The 15,597-nt window shown below is 48.5% G+C and overlaps 1 protein-coding gene across 2 annotated transcripts in view; it reads right to left on the reverse strand.

Annotated features, from left to right (window-relative positions):
• The window catches only part of Bsn (bassoon presynaptic cytomatrix protein), a 90,235-nt gene that overhangs the window by 32,121 nt on the left and 42,517 nt on the right, over positions 1-15,597 (reverse strand). For both annotated transcript variants that reach the window (XM_034484396.2, XM_076917588.1), the window contains exon 2: positions 7,615-8,023. In XM_034484396.2, the coding sequence (XP_034340287.1) occupies positions 7,615-8,023 (409 nt within the window). The remainder of the gene's footprint in view (positions 1-7,614; positions 8,024-15,597) is intronic.

A 15,597-nucleotide genomic window follows, 5' to 3' on the forward strand; every position in this document is an offset into this window, starting at 1 on the left:
TTTAAACATCACAGAGGTAGCTTATAAACGAGACTCCCCTGCAGCTACCAAAGCCAGAGGTCCCTGGGATGATCCCATGCCAGTATGACTCCAGGCCTTTCTGGGCTGTGATTCACTGGTCAGGTCTCATTAGGAGGTACAGCACTCTCCTAACCCCTATGATCCCTAAACATCAAGGAGAGGCCAGAGTCTGGGCTGGCCTAGACATTCATATAGCAATAGCGACCACCTACCTGCCTTATCCAACACTCTCTGCTGCCCATCCATCAACAGTGTGCTTTGCCTGTCTGCCGTGATCTCAGCCTATACAGAGGGGCACCTCAGAGCACAACGGGGAAGAACACACAACCCAGTCAGACATGACCTGCAGAAGAGGCCTGTGCCAACAGACCTGAGGAGGGTCCTGGGAGTGTGCCCCAAATCTAAGGGTAGTCTGTGATGGCAGAGAATGGAGTCATTCCCTGAGGCTAGAAGGCTTCACTAGCCTACAACTCCGAGGAGGCTCTGAAAGGTCTCCCTTCCCTCCCAAGCTGATCTTATTTCTCTTCCCTCTTTCTACTCACTCCTCTCAGTCCCAGAAAGGCTGCACCCCCTTGAACTTGCCTCAGCCTCTCTTTTTTAAATCCCCAGGACCACTGGAGTTCATCCCCTGGCTTCATGTCTCTCCTCTTGAATTTTGTTGGTTTCCAGGTGTCCTCGTCTTGGCTCTTTCTCACCAAAAGTCCCCGACTCCAGGCACCCCGGCCCCGCGTCCCCAGACACCACTGACCTGACTTTCACCATTCCTGCAGATGATCCACAGTCCCCGTGGGCCTGACCCAGCTCTCTAAAGCTCACTGAATGGTATACTTAGACTCTGTAAATGTCATTAGATGTGTATTTTACCTAAAATAACCTACAGTAAATACTGAATCCTACTTAACAGTGATATGCCTGCTGGAGTGGTCAGTGTGAAGTACACTGGTATCCACAACACGCTTCGAAAATCAACAAAGAAATTAGTTGCATGGACAGATGACCAGACAAAGGAATGGACAGGCAGACAGAAGGACAGAGATATGATAAAGTCAGGAGAAATCTAGGCATGTTAGTGCATGTATTTAATCCCAGCACTCAGGAGGCAGAGGCAGGTGGATGTCAGCCTGGTCTACATAGTAGGTTCCAAGACAGTCAGTACTACATAGTGAGATCCTGACTCAAATAGCCAAACCAAACCAAACCAAACCAAACACAAAATCAGCCCCACCAAACAAACACAAACAAACAAAACCCCAGGAGAATCACAGGCTAATTAAAGATTCAGGTAATGGATCTGGGAGTGTTCCTTACACAATTCTTTCCATTTTCCTGTGGGTTTCAATTTTCCTATGATACAGTATTGAGGAAGACGGTCTACTGTCACCGAGCTGTCCTCCAATGCTCTCCTGGGGTCTTTTAGTTGGGTTGTAGGGTTTGCTTGTATATTCTGAGTATACCAACTCCCTACTAGGTATATCTTTGGCAAATAATTTCTCTCAAACATCTTAAATTTTCATCCAGTCTGATCTGTCTTTCTCTCTGTCGACTGCGCCTTTGGTGTCTTAGATAAGAAACCATAGGCAAGTCCAAAGTTGGAAGGGCTTGTCTTGTATTTCTCCGTAAGAGCTTTCCAGCGTTGCCTTGTATGTGTAAGTGTCTCGTTCACTCTGGGTTAAGGATTACGTATGGCTGCTGTAAGGGTCCAGTTTTATTCTTTTGCTTGTGGAGGTCCAGCCTCATTTGGCTTTCTCCATTCAAAGTTCTTGTGGTTCTTGACAAAGATCATTTTGCCTTGAGCTGGGAGTGTAACTTGATAGCAGAATACTTAGTACCTAGTACCTAGTCCCTGGGTCGAATCCCAGAAATACATACACACACACACACACACACACACACACACACACAGAGAGAGAGAGAGAGAGAGAGAGAGAGAGAGAGAGAGAGAGAGAGAAACATACACACACATAATCATGTAAATGTATATGTGAAATTTGGGATATTTGGGGTTTGTTTTGTTGTTCTGGTTCTCTCTCTCTCTCTCTCTCTCTCTCTCTCTCTCTCTCTCTCTCTCTCTCTCTCTGACACAGGGTTTCTCTGTGTAATAGGCCTGGCTGTACTGGAACTAACTTTGTAGACCAGGCTGGTCTTGAACTTAAAAACCCACTTGCCTCTGTCTGTGGAGTGGTGGGTTTAAGGGTATGCATCATCGTGTCTAGCTTGATTTTATGTGTTTATTCAATTTTTTGAGACAGGGTCTCACTTTCTCTGGTTAAAATGTTTTTATTTTACTTTTATGTGTGTGCACACACACAGTACCTGTGGAGGCCAGAAGAGGGCATTGAATCTCCAGGAGCTGGAGTTACGGCAGTTATGCCACCTGATACCAGTGCTGGGAACTGAACTCATGACCTCTGGAAGAGCAGCAAGTGCTCTTAATCACAAAGCCATCTCTCTAGCTCCCTCCAACTTGGGGCTTTTTTTTTTTTTTTTTTTTTTTTTTTGGTCAAGGTTGTTTTGACTGTTTAGGGTTTCCTTGTGTGTGCCTCTGTGAGCATCCACCACCAGTTTTGTGTGTGGGTCAAAGTACAGCTTGCAAGAACCAGTTCTCTTCTACCATGTAGGTCCTGGGAGTTGAACTTGGTTCATCAGGTTTGGCAGCAAGCACCTTTGCCCACTGAGCCATGTCATCACCCCTTTTCTTGGCCATCTTTCCTCCACTATCTCAATCCTGTTTCCTTTGACTTTACATATAAGATATAAGTTTTAGGGATACACGGCCTTTTCTGCTCTGGATTACTTTCCCATTTGTGTTCGGTTGATGCCTAGCCCTCTTCTGTGGCTAGGGCCGGCCGGCACTCCATGCCTGATGGCTTCGGCCATAAAACAGCCCCTCCTGCAGCACTCTTGTCTTTCCCGTGTCTCCAGTGGGTCTGCTCTCCATCCTACAGATCCAGTTACGGTCCTGTCCCCTGAAAACAGTCAGCCTGGAGCCATGTTCTAGCAACAGGGCTGGCTGCCTAAGAGCTCATAGAAGCTTGGAGGACTTTCCCCTACTGACCGAAAAGTTTTGCTTTTGTTATTTTTAAATCAAGGGGGGAAACTATAAGGGAAACTGCCTGGGGACTAGGCACATGGTTAAGATCCCCCTTCCTTTCCCAGCCTGCCTGGAGGTCCACTTCCACTTTATTCAGGGTTAGAGGGAATGGCTGTAGCCATCTCCTCCTGGAGGCAGACTCATCCCATGCCCTTATGACACCTGCTCCTCATTTGAATCTGGCCCAAGCAGCAGTGTGGCCAGGAGGGAGAAGAGGAAGGGGACAGGCTGCTGGCTAGGGCTGAGGGTTCTGGGCTGCTCATAGCACCACCCCCGGGCCATCTGGTGCCCTGGCCCTTGCTGGGAAGGAGTGGGATGCAGGCATTGAGGGAGAGGCTTAGACCATTACATTGACTCCCTTCCTTCTTTTCACAGCCCAAGGCTTGCCATCAGGGTAAGGGTAGAGGGGCAGCAAGTTAAACAAACCTGCCTTGGCCTCAGCAGCGTCTCAACCTGGAATAGATAAGGTCCTGACCACACGCTTTCCCTCTTTAACATTTTCTTTAAATTTTCAAACAATTTTTCTTTATTTACTCTCTCTCTCTCTCTCTCTCTCTCTCTCTCTCTCTCTCTCTCTCTCTCTGTGTGTGTGTGTGTGTGTGTATGAGTGTGTCTGTCTGTGTCTGTCTATGTGTATGTGTATATATGTGTCTGTCTGTCTATATCTGTGTGTGTGTGTACATGTTTGTGTATGTGTTTGTCTGTCTCTGTGTGTGTATCTGTGTGTGTGTGTGTGTTGTCATGGCATGTGTTTGGAGATCAAAGAACAACTTCTGTCCTTCCACCATACAGATCCTGGGGGTTGAACTCAGGTTGTTAGGCTTGGCATCACGTGTCTTTACCTGCTGAGCCATTTCATCAGCCTGGTAATTTTGTCAAGTGGAGCTTTGAAGTAAATCTATCACTGGGCCAGCCAGGGCTAAACAGAGAAACCCTGTCTGGGTGGGGATAGCAGCCCTCACACCAGGAGAAGGACATGGTAGGCCCAGGCTGTGTCCACCTGGAGGAAGTGCTTTGGAAGTCTGGCCTGACTGAAGCCTGGGCCTGCACATGTTCTACACTGCACTCATTCCTGGGACATTGCTCGCAGGTCAACAACACGCTCGTCCCCAGGAGGCCTGGGCCAGAATGTGCTGCAGGAGTGGGCCTAGAGGCTCTGAGGCGTAAATGGCAAAGTCACTGTCCATATTCTCCTACCGCTCAGTTCTAGGCCACTGGCTCCTCAGCCTCACCTCTCCTGCAGCTACATGGCTATGCCTTGACTTCTTCCTCAGACTGTCAGACTAGACAAAGGCAATCTGGCCTTCCTCCTATTGCAGATGATTGGAAAGGCTGCCAACCAGCCTGACTGGATCTGCAGCATTGGCAAAGCCATGGAAGTTGGTCCTTGGGCACCTGCTTCTAGGGAGAGACAAGGAGAAGCACTTCCCCATTTCCCATCCCCAGTACTGAATGTTAGCATCTCTGGCCTCTGGCTACCAATGTGATGTCAGAGCAAGGGTTTCTTGTGTGTGGTAAAAACAGAACTGATGCCAAAATGAAACCCTCTACATGGTCTTTTGGCACAGTTCCTAACAGGTGAAATCTTTGTAAATTAAAAAAAAAAAAAAAAAAAGAATTATTCTTATTTCACTTTTTAAAAAAAAAAAAAACTTATGTGTACTTCAGTGCACCATGTGTATGCAATACCCATGAAGGCCAGAAGAGGGCATCAGATTCCTTAGGAACTGGAATTACAGATGGTTGAGAACTGCCTTATGGGTACTTGGGAACTGAACTCAGGTCCTCTGCTCTTGTGTCAAGTAGAAAGTGCCCTTAACTGTTAAGCCATCTCTCCAGCCCTCAGGTGAAATTCTTTACCTGCCCTGAACTGAAAAAAAAAAAAAATCCAAGAAGACATGACCTTCTTCCAGAGGAATGACTAGCCTGGACTGAGTTAGAGGTATGCAAAATAGAAGCGGTTTCCCAGGACAGATTAACAGATGGGCGAGCAAAACCTGTAGAGTTGTTTCCTCTTTGTATTAAGGTATGACCAGGGAGGTGACTCTGCTCTCAGCACGTGACAAAGGGCAATGGCACCAACACGGCCATTATGCTTTGCTGCTCCTCAGGAAAATGTGTCAAGGTTTAGCTTTCCTTGACAGAAATATGCCTGAAAGCCAGCTCCAGGAAAGCAAAGATCCTGTCTGGAGGCCCCAGCAGAATGAACCGTCGCTGGGCATGGGCCTGTAGAACAGATTAAGGTGGCATTTTTCAAATGGTGTGTGTGCTGCGGGATGGTAGCTCCTCCCAGACTCTGTAGAAGCAAGCTTGGGAAAGGCTGCCACCTTTCACCACCATCTTAGAGCTCGGGATGCCTGACAGATGCCAAAAGCCCATGCTAAAGGGCTACTCAATTTGTCCAGCCCAGCGTTGGTTTGAAGTATTTGGCCAAGAGGTTTGCTCTCCGCTGTCAATTTGCAGTATGTTTGAGGCCCTTCTTCCTCCTTCCTCCTGGCCCTGAGCCCCAGCCTCCCCCAGCATGGCGAGGCACCCTCCCCCCAGCATGGCGAGGCAGATGGACTGATGTCTCCAGGTCCTCCTACTCAGCTGTTTTTCTAGGCACAGTCACAGGCTGGCTCCTTTCCCATCTCTTTAAAGGTTCTGGGCTCGAAGGAAGCAGAAGGCTAAGCCTGTGGCATAGGGGGTGCTGGGATAGCCACCACGTGCAGTTCTTTCTTCTCGCCCACCCCACCTAGGGCTGCAGAGCACAAGTGAGCATCTCATCCAGTTGGAAATCCAGAGAGTTCACCATGAGGGCCCATCCCCCAGACACATGGGCCATCCACCAAGTCTTCCTCCTCCCAGGAAGCCAGGAGCTTGTGGCTTCTCTGTTGGTAGGATCAAACAGGTGAGCTTCCCCTCTTATGATCACACTGTTCCCAATATGGAACAGCTAACACTTACTTAACGGATGGGTGCAGGGATGGGTCTGTTTCTAATCACAGATGCAGTAATCACGAGCGTGCACGCCCCCTCAGGAAGCCCCCACATTCCAGGAGCAGCTCCAAATGCACTGAGTCACCGCCCCACACCAACAGCTCCTTCCTCGGCATCTCACACGTACCTCTCGCAAACCACACGTCCCACACCCACAGCACCTCACGTTGGCATATATAGACCCTGACCTGTTAACAGTTATTCTCACTTATCCCCTCCCACACGGTCCAAACAACTCCAGCTGCTGATGAATCCCAGTGGCTGCCTACTGTAGCTACTCTGCGTCCTGTCCAAGGCAGAGTCTTTTGGGGGGGGGGGGGAGAAGCTGAGATGTCTATGGGTCACCCTATAGGAATACAAGGATGCCAGAAAACCTACTCACTGTGTTTCCAAAAGTATGGCTCTACCTTAGCTAATACATGGGAGAACCCAGCCTCTGGGTCACCAAAGGGGGCCCCCAAAAGCTCTGTTAGGCATCCCCCTCAAACACAGAGCATCCTGTACAAAGCCATGATAAAGATGTGGATCGACAGTTCTTTGGGGGCAAAAAGAGGCTAAACTCATGGATACAGTCCTGTAGTATAGCCTTCTGTGAGAACGGGATGTTGATACCTTGTGAATGCCTGCTCTCTACCACCAAACTGGAGAAGAGAGTCTAGTCCACCACCTGAGGCCCCCAGATAACTGGAACCAAACCCAGAGAGGAGCTGCCCCGACCCCTGCTGGAAGGCAGCTCCCAGGTCCTCCTAGAACCTGGTCCTCTTATGAGCATCCTTCTGCAGGACTGTCAAGGAGAGAGGCAGGCCCAGGGCTGGGGAAGCTTGTGCCCCCTCAGGTATGTACGGTCATCTCTAATGGAGGAACCACTGGAAGAAGCTGTCCTTCTCTTTTGCTTTCTCTAGGCTTAATTAAAGCAGTTTTGTTTTGTTTTATAATTTCTGTTCTGAGACTCTAAGTTTGTGGGTTGTTTGGTTTGGTTGGTTTGGTTTTTTGACACAGAGTTTCTCACTCAGTAGATCAGGCTGGCTTCAAACTCAGAGATCCACCTGCCTCTGCCTCCTGAGTACTGGGATTAAAGGCGTGTGCCACCACCACCAGGTTAAAAGTATTTATTTTATTTTTATGAATATGGGTGTTTTCTTTCATGGATGTCTCTATACATCCTGCGTGGAGAGAACACTGGAGTCCCTGGGACTGCAGTTACAGATGATTGTGAGCCATTTTGTAGGTGCTAGGAACTGGACCCCAGTCCTCTGGAAGAATAGGTAGTGTTCTTAACTGCTGAGCCATTGCTCCAGCCCCTTCTTAGTTTTTGGGGTACAGGAATCTCTCAGGAGACCTGGGGCCAGAACTTGTCTTCTGATTCCACATCTGGGAACCACCACCACTACTCCCGTCATCAGGATTCATGGCACTAGTAGGCAAGGGAGATAGCCATGATCAGGATTGGTAGAAGGAAGGGAAGGAAGCAGAGGGGAGATGCTGAGACAGTGGTCAGGCACGGGTGGCGCGGAGGTCCTTACCTGGGTGAGGTGAGGGTTGGGGTTGAACCCACATTGGTTGCAGACCTTGTTGTGACACTGGGTGCAGGTGTTGAAGTTTGGCTGGCTGGAGGTTGATGTGAGGTCCGATGTCTTGCATATTGGACACAGGGTGCTGCTGGGAAGAGGGGCAATCTGGGGGACGGAGTAAGGTGACGTGGGAGTGCTGCCTCTGTCCGGTGACACCGAGGGGGACCGTCCTGATCTCTGTGTCCTGCTATCTACCTGCAGTGTTCTGCGGGGACCTTCAGCCTCCTGGCCTGATGGGCCTTGGGCCCTTGTCTCTCGGGGGCTCTCTCTGCCAGGAGCAGTAGCAGAAGCTTGCTTTGGGGTTGGAGAAGTTGCTTTCTGGCTACCCAGGGGCTCCTTGGGGTCCAGTCTCCGGGGAACACTGAAATGACATTTAAAATGGTTGTTAGAGACACATCTTATAGAAGTAGCTTACATAGGTCCCTTCCAACCTAGAGTGACCCTAGGCCCCAACACTGTCCTTTCTTTTGCACGGTGACATCATTACAATTGCCATTTACTGTATCTTGTGCTCAAGCCCTGACAAGCTTCTTGGCATTGGGCCATATGGCAGATGGACATGGCTGTCCTCTTCCACACTCGGAGAAAGAGCAGATTCTAGTCAGTGATCTAGCAGTGCATCTAATGTAGGTGGACTTCTTTGTTTGACAGAAGGTCTCATGCAGCCCAGGCTGGCCTTAAACTCACTCTGTAGCTAAAAATGGCCCCGAATTTCTGATTCTTCTATCTCTACTTCTAAAGAACTGGGATTACCGGTAGGCACCACTATACCCAATTTGTAAGAGCCAAGACTCTGTGCGTGTTAGGAAAGTATTCTACCAACTGAGTTACATTCCTAGCCCTAGAACTGCATTTTTGAACTTTATTTTTATTTGTGCATAGTCATGTTTGCTTGTATGTGTATGTCTGTGCACTACTTGTAGGGAGTGCACATAGAGGCCAGAAGAGGGCACTGGATCCCCTGGTTGTGAGCAGCCATGTGGGTACTAGGAATCAAATCCATGTCCTCTGGAAAAGCAGCCAGTGCTCTTAACCGATGTGGTGTGGTGGTTTGAATAAGAATGGCCAAATAGGCTCATATATTTGCTTAGTCACCAGGGAGTAGCACTATTTGAAAGGATTAAAAGGATTAGGAAGTGTAGCCTTGTTGGAGGAAGTGTGTCACTGAGAGTGGGCTTTGAGGTTTCAAAAGTCCATGCCAAGCCCAGAGTTTCTCTCTGCCTGCAGATCAGGATGTTGCTCTCAGCTCCTTCTCTGGCACTTGCCTCCACACTGCCATGCACCTGCCTCCATGCTGTCATACACCTGCCCATGACAGTGGACTGACCTTCTGAAACTGTAAGCCAGCCCAAATTAAATCTTTCTCTTTTAATAGTTCTCATGGTCATAATGTCTCTTCACAGCCATACGAAATGATTGAGACAGATGAGCCATCTCCAGCTCTGGACTGCCCTGGTAAGAAGCCTCTAGGTAAGCCAGGCAGTGATGGCACATGCCTTAAATCCCAGCACTTGGGAGGCAGAGGCAGGTGGATTTCTGAGTTTGAGGCTAACCTGGTCTACAGAGTCTACATAGTGAGTTCCAGGACAGCCAGGGCTACACAGAGAAACCCTGACTTGAAAAACAAAAAACAAAAAAAAAAAAAAAAAAAAAAAAAAAAAAAGGAGGAAGAGGTGGAGGAGTAGTAATAAGAAGAAGAGGAGGAGGAGGAGGAGGAGGAGGAGGAGGAGGAGGAGGAGGAGGAGGCAGCAGCCGCCTCGCCTCTAGGTGAAACTGATGTCCTGCCCTGACTTCTGACTTCTGACTTCTGGAGACCCTGCAGCAAGCCTGGTCCCCAACTGAGTCTAAGAAAGTGGGATGCAAGGTTAGTCTTTTCATTGGAGTAAGGCTGGGTGGGGTTTTAAGTCTAATCCTTGAGAAAGCTCTGAAGGAGGCCCAATGTGCCTGGCACCATGTTCATCTCAGAATGACCTGTCTGCAGAGCTGGGTAGACCCATGAGGTAAAAGAAACATTCAGGCTAAAATCCAAATCCCTAAGTTCCTTCTTTGAATCAACTTAAGTTTGTTTCTGTTAATTTATGTCTTCTCCAGTGTGAATGCAAAAAGCAAAAGACCAAGTTTCCTGTTGCTTTCCAGAACATTCTAGACAAGCTTTGGCCTATATTCCTTGGGTGGCTGCTGACAGCCACAGGACAGACCAGGTTTGTGGGGACACTGGAAAGTTTCACTTCTGCAGCCCACGCTGGCCTCAAATTCATGGCTCTGCCTCCCGCTTTGATTATAGGTGTAAACCACGGGACCTGTGACCAGCTCAAAGTGACTTTGAACTCAATGTTGTATCACAAGTTAGTGCTTCTTTAGGAATGTTGTGCATACTGAGGGCCTGGCACAAACTGGCACAAACCCAGGAAAAGGCCTGTGGCTGGTTTGCTCCCTGCAGCACACCAGGACCCAGCACTGTGCTTCGCACTGAGTGGATATTCAATGGGCACACGAAAATGAAGGGAAAGATGGGTGAATAGTTTGCTGAGCTCAGGAAGCAGGGCCAGACCAGTCAGCGACGCGTGCAGTTACGAGCATTTCATAAGGACTTTGCTTAGCAACAGACTCACAGATTCTAACAACAGGCTTCCTTCTTCTGTCTGTGTTTCTTTCAGTTGTTCACACTGACCTATGAATCTGTTCTAAGGTCCTTTGACCTGTTTTTGACCCTATGGGCATATCCAACCTACAGACTACGGGCAACATGCAATAGCATTCAGCTGAGGAGTTATGAAGTCAGCCAACACAGAAGCACAAGCTTATTTCAAACATTATGAGATTTCGGTTTGTGAATGGGGCGGGGCACTCGACTGTTTGGTTCCTGACTGAACTTTCTTTTTTCTTTTGTTTTGTTTTGTTTTGTTTTGTTTTGTTTTGTTTTGTTTTGTTTTGTTTTGTTTTGTTGAGACAGGGTTTCTCTGTATGGCCCGGGATGTCCTGGAACTCACTCTGTAGACCAGGCTGGCCTCGAACTCAGAAATCCACCTGCCTCTGCCTCCCAAGTGCTGGGATTAAAGGCGTGCGCCACCACTGCCCAGCCTGACTGAACTTTCTTGATGGCGACATGATATGGCAATGTTAAAGAGTGGGATGTACCTGAGACTCTTACGTTCCTACAAGGCAGGTCAAGCCTCCAGGTGCACACTCAGTTACTCTTTACACACATACATATTTTATAAGTCTTCTTATATTCTTTATGAATACCTATTCAATATTTAATTAAAATGAATTTTTCAAAAAGCAAATCACACAGGAATCCAATCTTCAGTCTAGATTAGAGACAGATGTGCAAACAAATCTCTGCCAGACATACTGCCACGGTCACAAGGAAGGTGAGGAGACCTCTACACTAAAGGACAAGCTGCTCTCCCTGAGGCAGAAGAGCAAGCTAGACTTAAGGAAGGCTCGGCGAGCTGTCAGCGCATCCTCAGCGCGGGCGGAGGAAGGCACCAGAGTGTCATGTGCAAACCATTATTACTCCCACCACCTAGAACCGCTTCTGACAGCATCTTTGAGTTACATGAATTAGTTGGGAAGCTTAAACGGAACATGGGGAGGGCCGGAACAACAGGGCCTTTAAGGTTTCCCAACAGAGGTGCATTTTGGCTCTGTGCTACAGAGAGGACAATGGAGGTAGGGAATCCAGTGAGCAGGAGGCAATAGCCCAGGAGACAATCTATAGAATTTGAGGGAAGGAAGATCCAACAAAAGACATCGCTGCTTTTCCCTCACATGGGGAATACAGAGGAGGAAGCCAGTCAGGGCTGGGAGTGCAAAAGCAAAACCAAAACTTTGGATTTAGTTGTGTTGAAGATTGTGCGGGGCAGGAGAAACCTTACAATTTAAGTCTGTATAGTTTTACGTGAAAGAGTGAGTTCAGGTCACAGGAGAGTCTCAGGAACAGAGGTGTCCCAGAGAGCAGTGGCCCAGGAAAGCATGCAGGGCCCAACAGCATCCATGGGCTCAAAGGAAAGCCCAGAAAAAAAGACAGAAGAAAATGACCCCATATATCTGGCCTTAGTGGCACACTGGAGGCAGAGGCAGGTGGATCACTGTGAATTTGAGGACAGCCTGGTCTACAGAGAGAGTTCCAGGACAACCAGAGCTGCTACCAAGTGAGACCTTATGTCAGAAGGAAGGAAGAAAAGAAGGAAGAAAGGAAAGAAGGAAGGAAGGAAAGAAGGAAGGAAGGAAGGAAGGAAGGAAGGGAGGGAGGGAGGGAGGGAGGAAGGAAGGAAGGAAGGAAAGAAGGGAGGGAGGGAGGGAGGAAGGAAGGAAGGGAGGGAGGAAGGGAGGGAGGAAGGAAAGAAGGAGCCCATAGGGTAAGAGAGGCTCCCATACTGGGGTGCAGCCAACACTGAATGTGGGTGGACAGGAACAAATCGAACTGAGTCTAGTCACCCGAGGCTGAGCTGCAGGAGAAAATGGCCGCACCTATGAAACCATACACCACACCAGCAAAGCCCAATGTCTCCCCAAACCCAGTACAGTTCCTCCTCCTGCAAAGGTCTCACCATGATGGAGCTCAAGAGTCATGACCATATGGACACGGACCCCAAGACAACTCAAGAATAAGGGACAGCCCGAGGACAGAGGAGGTAAGGCCTCTAGGAGGCATGCCGTCACATACAGAAGTCTCCACCAAAAGGTGCTTGCTGGAAGCAAGGAAAGAGGAAGGAAGATGTCCACATGCAAGACCATCCTGTCCCATGAAAGACCTGACCTTGTGGACACGGGACATCAGTGAAGTCCCCAAGGCTTCACTCCCAGCAGTCTTAGGGAGCCTGCTTCTTGGGAAGTGCTGGGATACGGATAAAATGAGAGGGAAGGAGTCAGATACTTCCATAAAGAGACAAAGGCACAGAGGGTCAGGCTGGAGAGAGGGCATACATGAAGGGGTGGTTGGAAACCAGCAGGGGAAAGTAAAAACACCTTCTTTCCTTGTGTGTCTGCATGCATGTATATGCACCATGTCCATGTCTGGTGCCCAAGAAGGCCAGAGGGGGCACGAGATCCCTTGGAAATGCAGTGAAGGATGGTTGTGAGCCACCATGTGGGTACTAGGAACAAAACCTGAGTCTTCTGCAAGAGTGGCAAGAGCTCTTAGTCACTGAGCCATTCCTCCAGGTAAAACAGATGGCAAAGAAAGGCCAAGGATATGAAAAACACTCAATTTTTATCAGCTTCCCTTCCTTTCAACATTTAGGGCTATTAACTGCTCACAAATAATGTTAGCCCAATCCTGTTTGCCAAGGCCGGAAGGAACCCTTGGCTCCTTTCAGGAAGGGTGCAAAGCCAAACAGCCTGGCTTTCCCTCACCAGACCTAAGAAGCTCTGTGGCTTTCTGTCCCATCCATGCCACTATTAGGAGACATAATCCACAGTGCATTGGTCAGAGAGGCAAAGAACTAATGTGTTTGAACGGCTGAAAAATGCTACAGACACCAGGTCACAGCAGGGTTAACCTGGGAGGGAGGTGGCTGCCTGGTCCATGGTGGGAAGAAGTCAGGAGCTGCTCTGGGTACTGCGGTCAGCAAGGGCCTGCTAGCACTGGAGTCTACAGGGAAGAAATGCAGGTAGGAGTGGAGCCAGGGTACAGACAGAGGGAAACCATGTTGTGGGCTCCGCATGGCAGCATGCCCCCCACCTCCTCCAGATGAACATTTGAAAGAGAAATGACTCATATTAATAAGCTGTCTGTCTATCAGGAGGGGAGGGACCTTAAGGACACTCTCTCTAAGTCAGAGCAGCCGGAAGAACCCCACAGCTTCAAATAAGGCTTTCAAAAATTCATGGCTGACCTTTCAGTAATGGGCAATTAGAGCTGGGCAAACACCGTGGGAGGACCCCCACCTTAGGGGCCATCCCAGTGCTCTCTGGGCACGTCGGCAGAGAAGCGGAGGCTGTGCAAATGTGGGTGCTAGGGTGCAGCCCCTGGATTTTGCAGTTCTTCCCTCAGGAGTGGGTTCCAGTTTCCCATAGGAAACACCTCCTCAGTCAGTCTTCAGGCCAGAGGCTTCCTGCACTTTTTTTTTTTTTGATCATATGATCCTGTCAATAATATGTTTTTGCATCCCCAATACATAAATATTTATCTACAATTATTGATACACTCCCCATACCATAGGAAGGTTTGAGAGGATGGTTGATAGAAAAGTAACCTAAGAGGGCTGGGAACGCAGCTCGGCTGGTGGCGGTCATCTCTGTGGGTACGGGCAGGATGATCTGAAGGTCAAGGTCACCCCTGGCTTCATGGATGACTTGAGACTAGCCTGGACTAGAAAAAGAGGGGACATAAATAGTGTCCATATTTTCTACTTTGTTCTACCTCCTACCCAACATGTGCCCTAGTTTAGAAGCCACCACTGAGGAAATTCATAAACGCCCAATCTCCAGTCTTTTTTAAGATTGTATTTTTAGGTAGGTTTGTGTGTGTGTGTGTCTGTGCGCACGCTTGTGTGTGTTAAATTCGATACTTTCAGAGGCCAGAAGTGTGGTGGTTTGAATAATGGCTCCCATGGGCTCATATATTTGAAGGTTGTCATCAGGGAGTGGTTCTGAGAGGATTAGGAGGTGTGGCCTTGTAGGAGGAAGTGTGTCACTACGTGTGTCTCTTCTGACTAAGGCAGGAACTAATGGTGTCAAAGGCCGCTGCCTTCAATTAGGCACAAAGGTCATAGACTTATCAAACCCTGAGACGTGTCTCCAGGGATACCTAGCCTTTAGAAGGACACACCTCGGGCCAAATTCATTCTCTACTACAAAGAAACCAGAAGGCATACAGTAGTGGTGCATGGAGTGTCTACCTTTGACCTTCCCTGAATCCCATTCCCCCATCCCTCTCTTTCTCTGTCCCTTCCCCCACCTCTTGAAGAGTTCCCTGTCCGTAAATGGAAAACAGGAAGCACCAACTGCCATAATCTCCATCTAGCTTTGAAGGCTGAATATCTCTTGCTCTGTGGCGCCTGTGACAGGCATCGTGGGAATGACGGCTTTCCTGCAGGCTAGTGAGTGGTGAACACAACAGCCTAAGGACTGCTGTGCCATAGGCTTACTGTTGATGTCTACAGACTACAGTCTATATCTCAGAAACATGTATTCATTCGTTTGTACAAAAAGAATTCATAGGAATCACATTTTCTGAGTCCTTGAATGTCCGGCTGTATCTTTGTGTTCCGTAAACTTGAACAGCAGTTTAGCAGGACATAAATCCTGAGTCCACCCTTTCCTTTCCAGGACTCAGCAGGTGCAGACGCTGTCTCCTATCATGGACTGCTCCCACAGAGAAGAATGCTGGTTCAATCTGACTGTCTTCCTTTGTTATATGTTAACTCCCTCCCTCTATATCAGTTGTTCATAACCTGTCCTGCATATCAGATATTTACATTATGATTCAGAACAGTAGCAAAATTTCAGTTATGAAGTAGCAACAAAAATAACTTTATTGTTGGGGGTCACCACAGCAGGCACTGTAAAAGGCTGCAGCTTAGGAAGGTCGGGAACCACTGCTTAGATAAACAAGAACTCTTTCTTTTTGATGCTTGGTGACTATACCACGATATATTTGGGGATTGAACAATCTGCTAAGTTTCCAACCCAGGAAGTATGGCTGAGGTGCCTATTTAACACATCAAAGTGGACCTGGTCTCCAGGTTCTCCCAGCATCCCTCAGTCCCTACCTATTACAGGGTATGACTGGCACACCCTGCCCTGTATCTTTAACTTTCCAGCCCAGGGATTGGCTGTCCCTCCCCCAGAGGCTCTTCTGTATATAATCCAGACACTTTGGTTACCTGCCCTATTGTACTTCGGCCTCCTGATGCTGCACCTCTCTCCTCCACACCTCTCCTCCTCGTCCCACACAGCCCAGGTCAGTCTGGCCACGCCCACTCC

Source organism: Arvicanthis niloticus, chromosome 21, assembly GCF_011762505.2.
Source record: "Arvicanthis niloticus isolate mArvNil1 chromosome 21, mArvNil1.pat.X, whole genome shotgun sequence".
In the NCBI taxonomy this organism is placed as follows: domain Eukaryota; kingdom Metazoa; phylum Chordata; class Mammalia; order Rodentia; family Muridae; genus Arvicanthis; species Arvicanthis niloticus.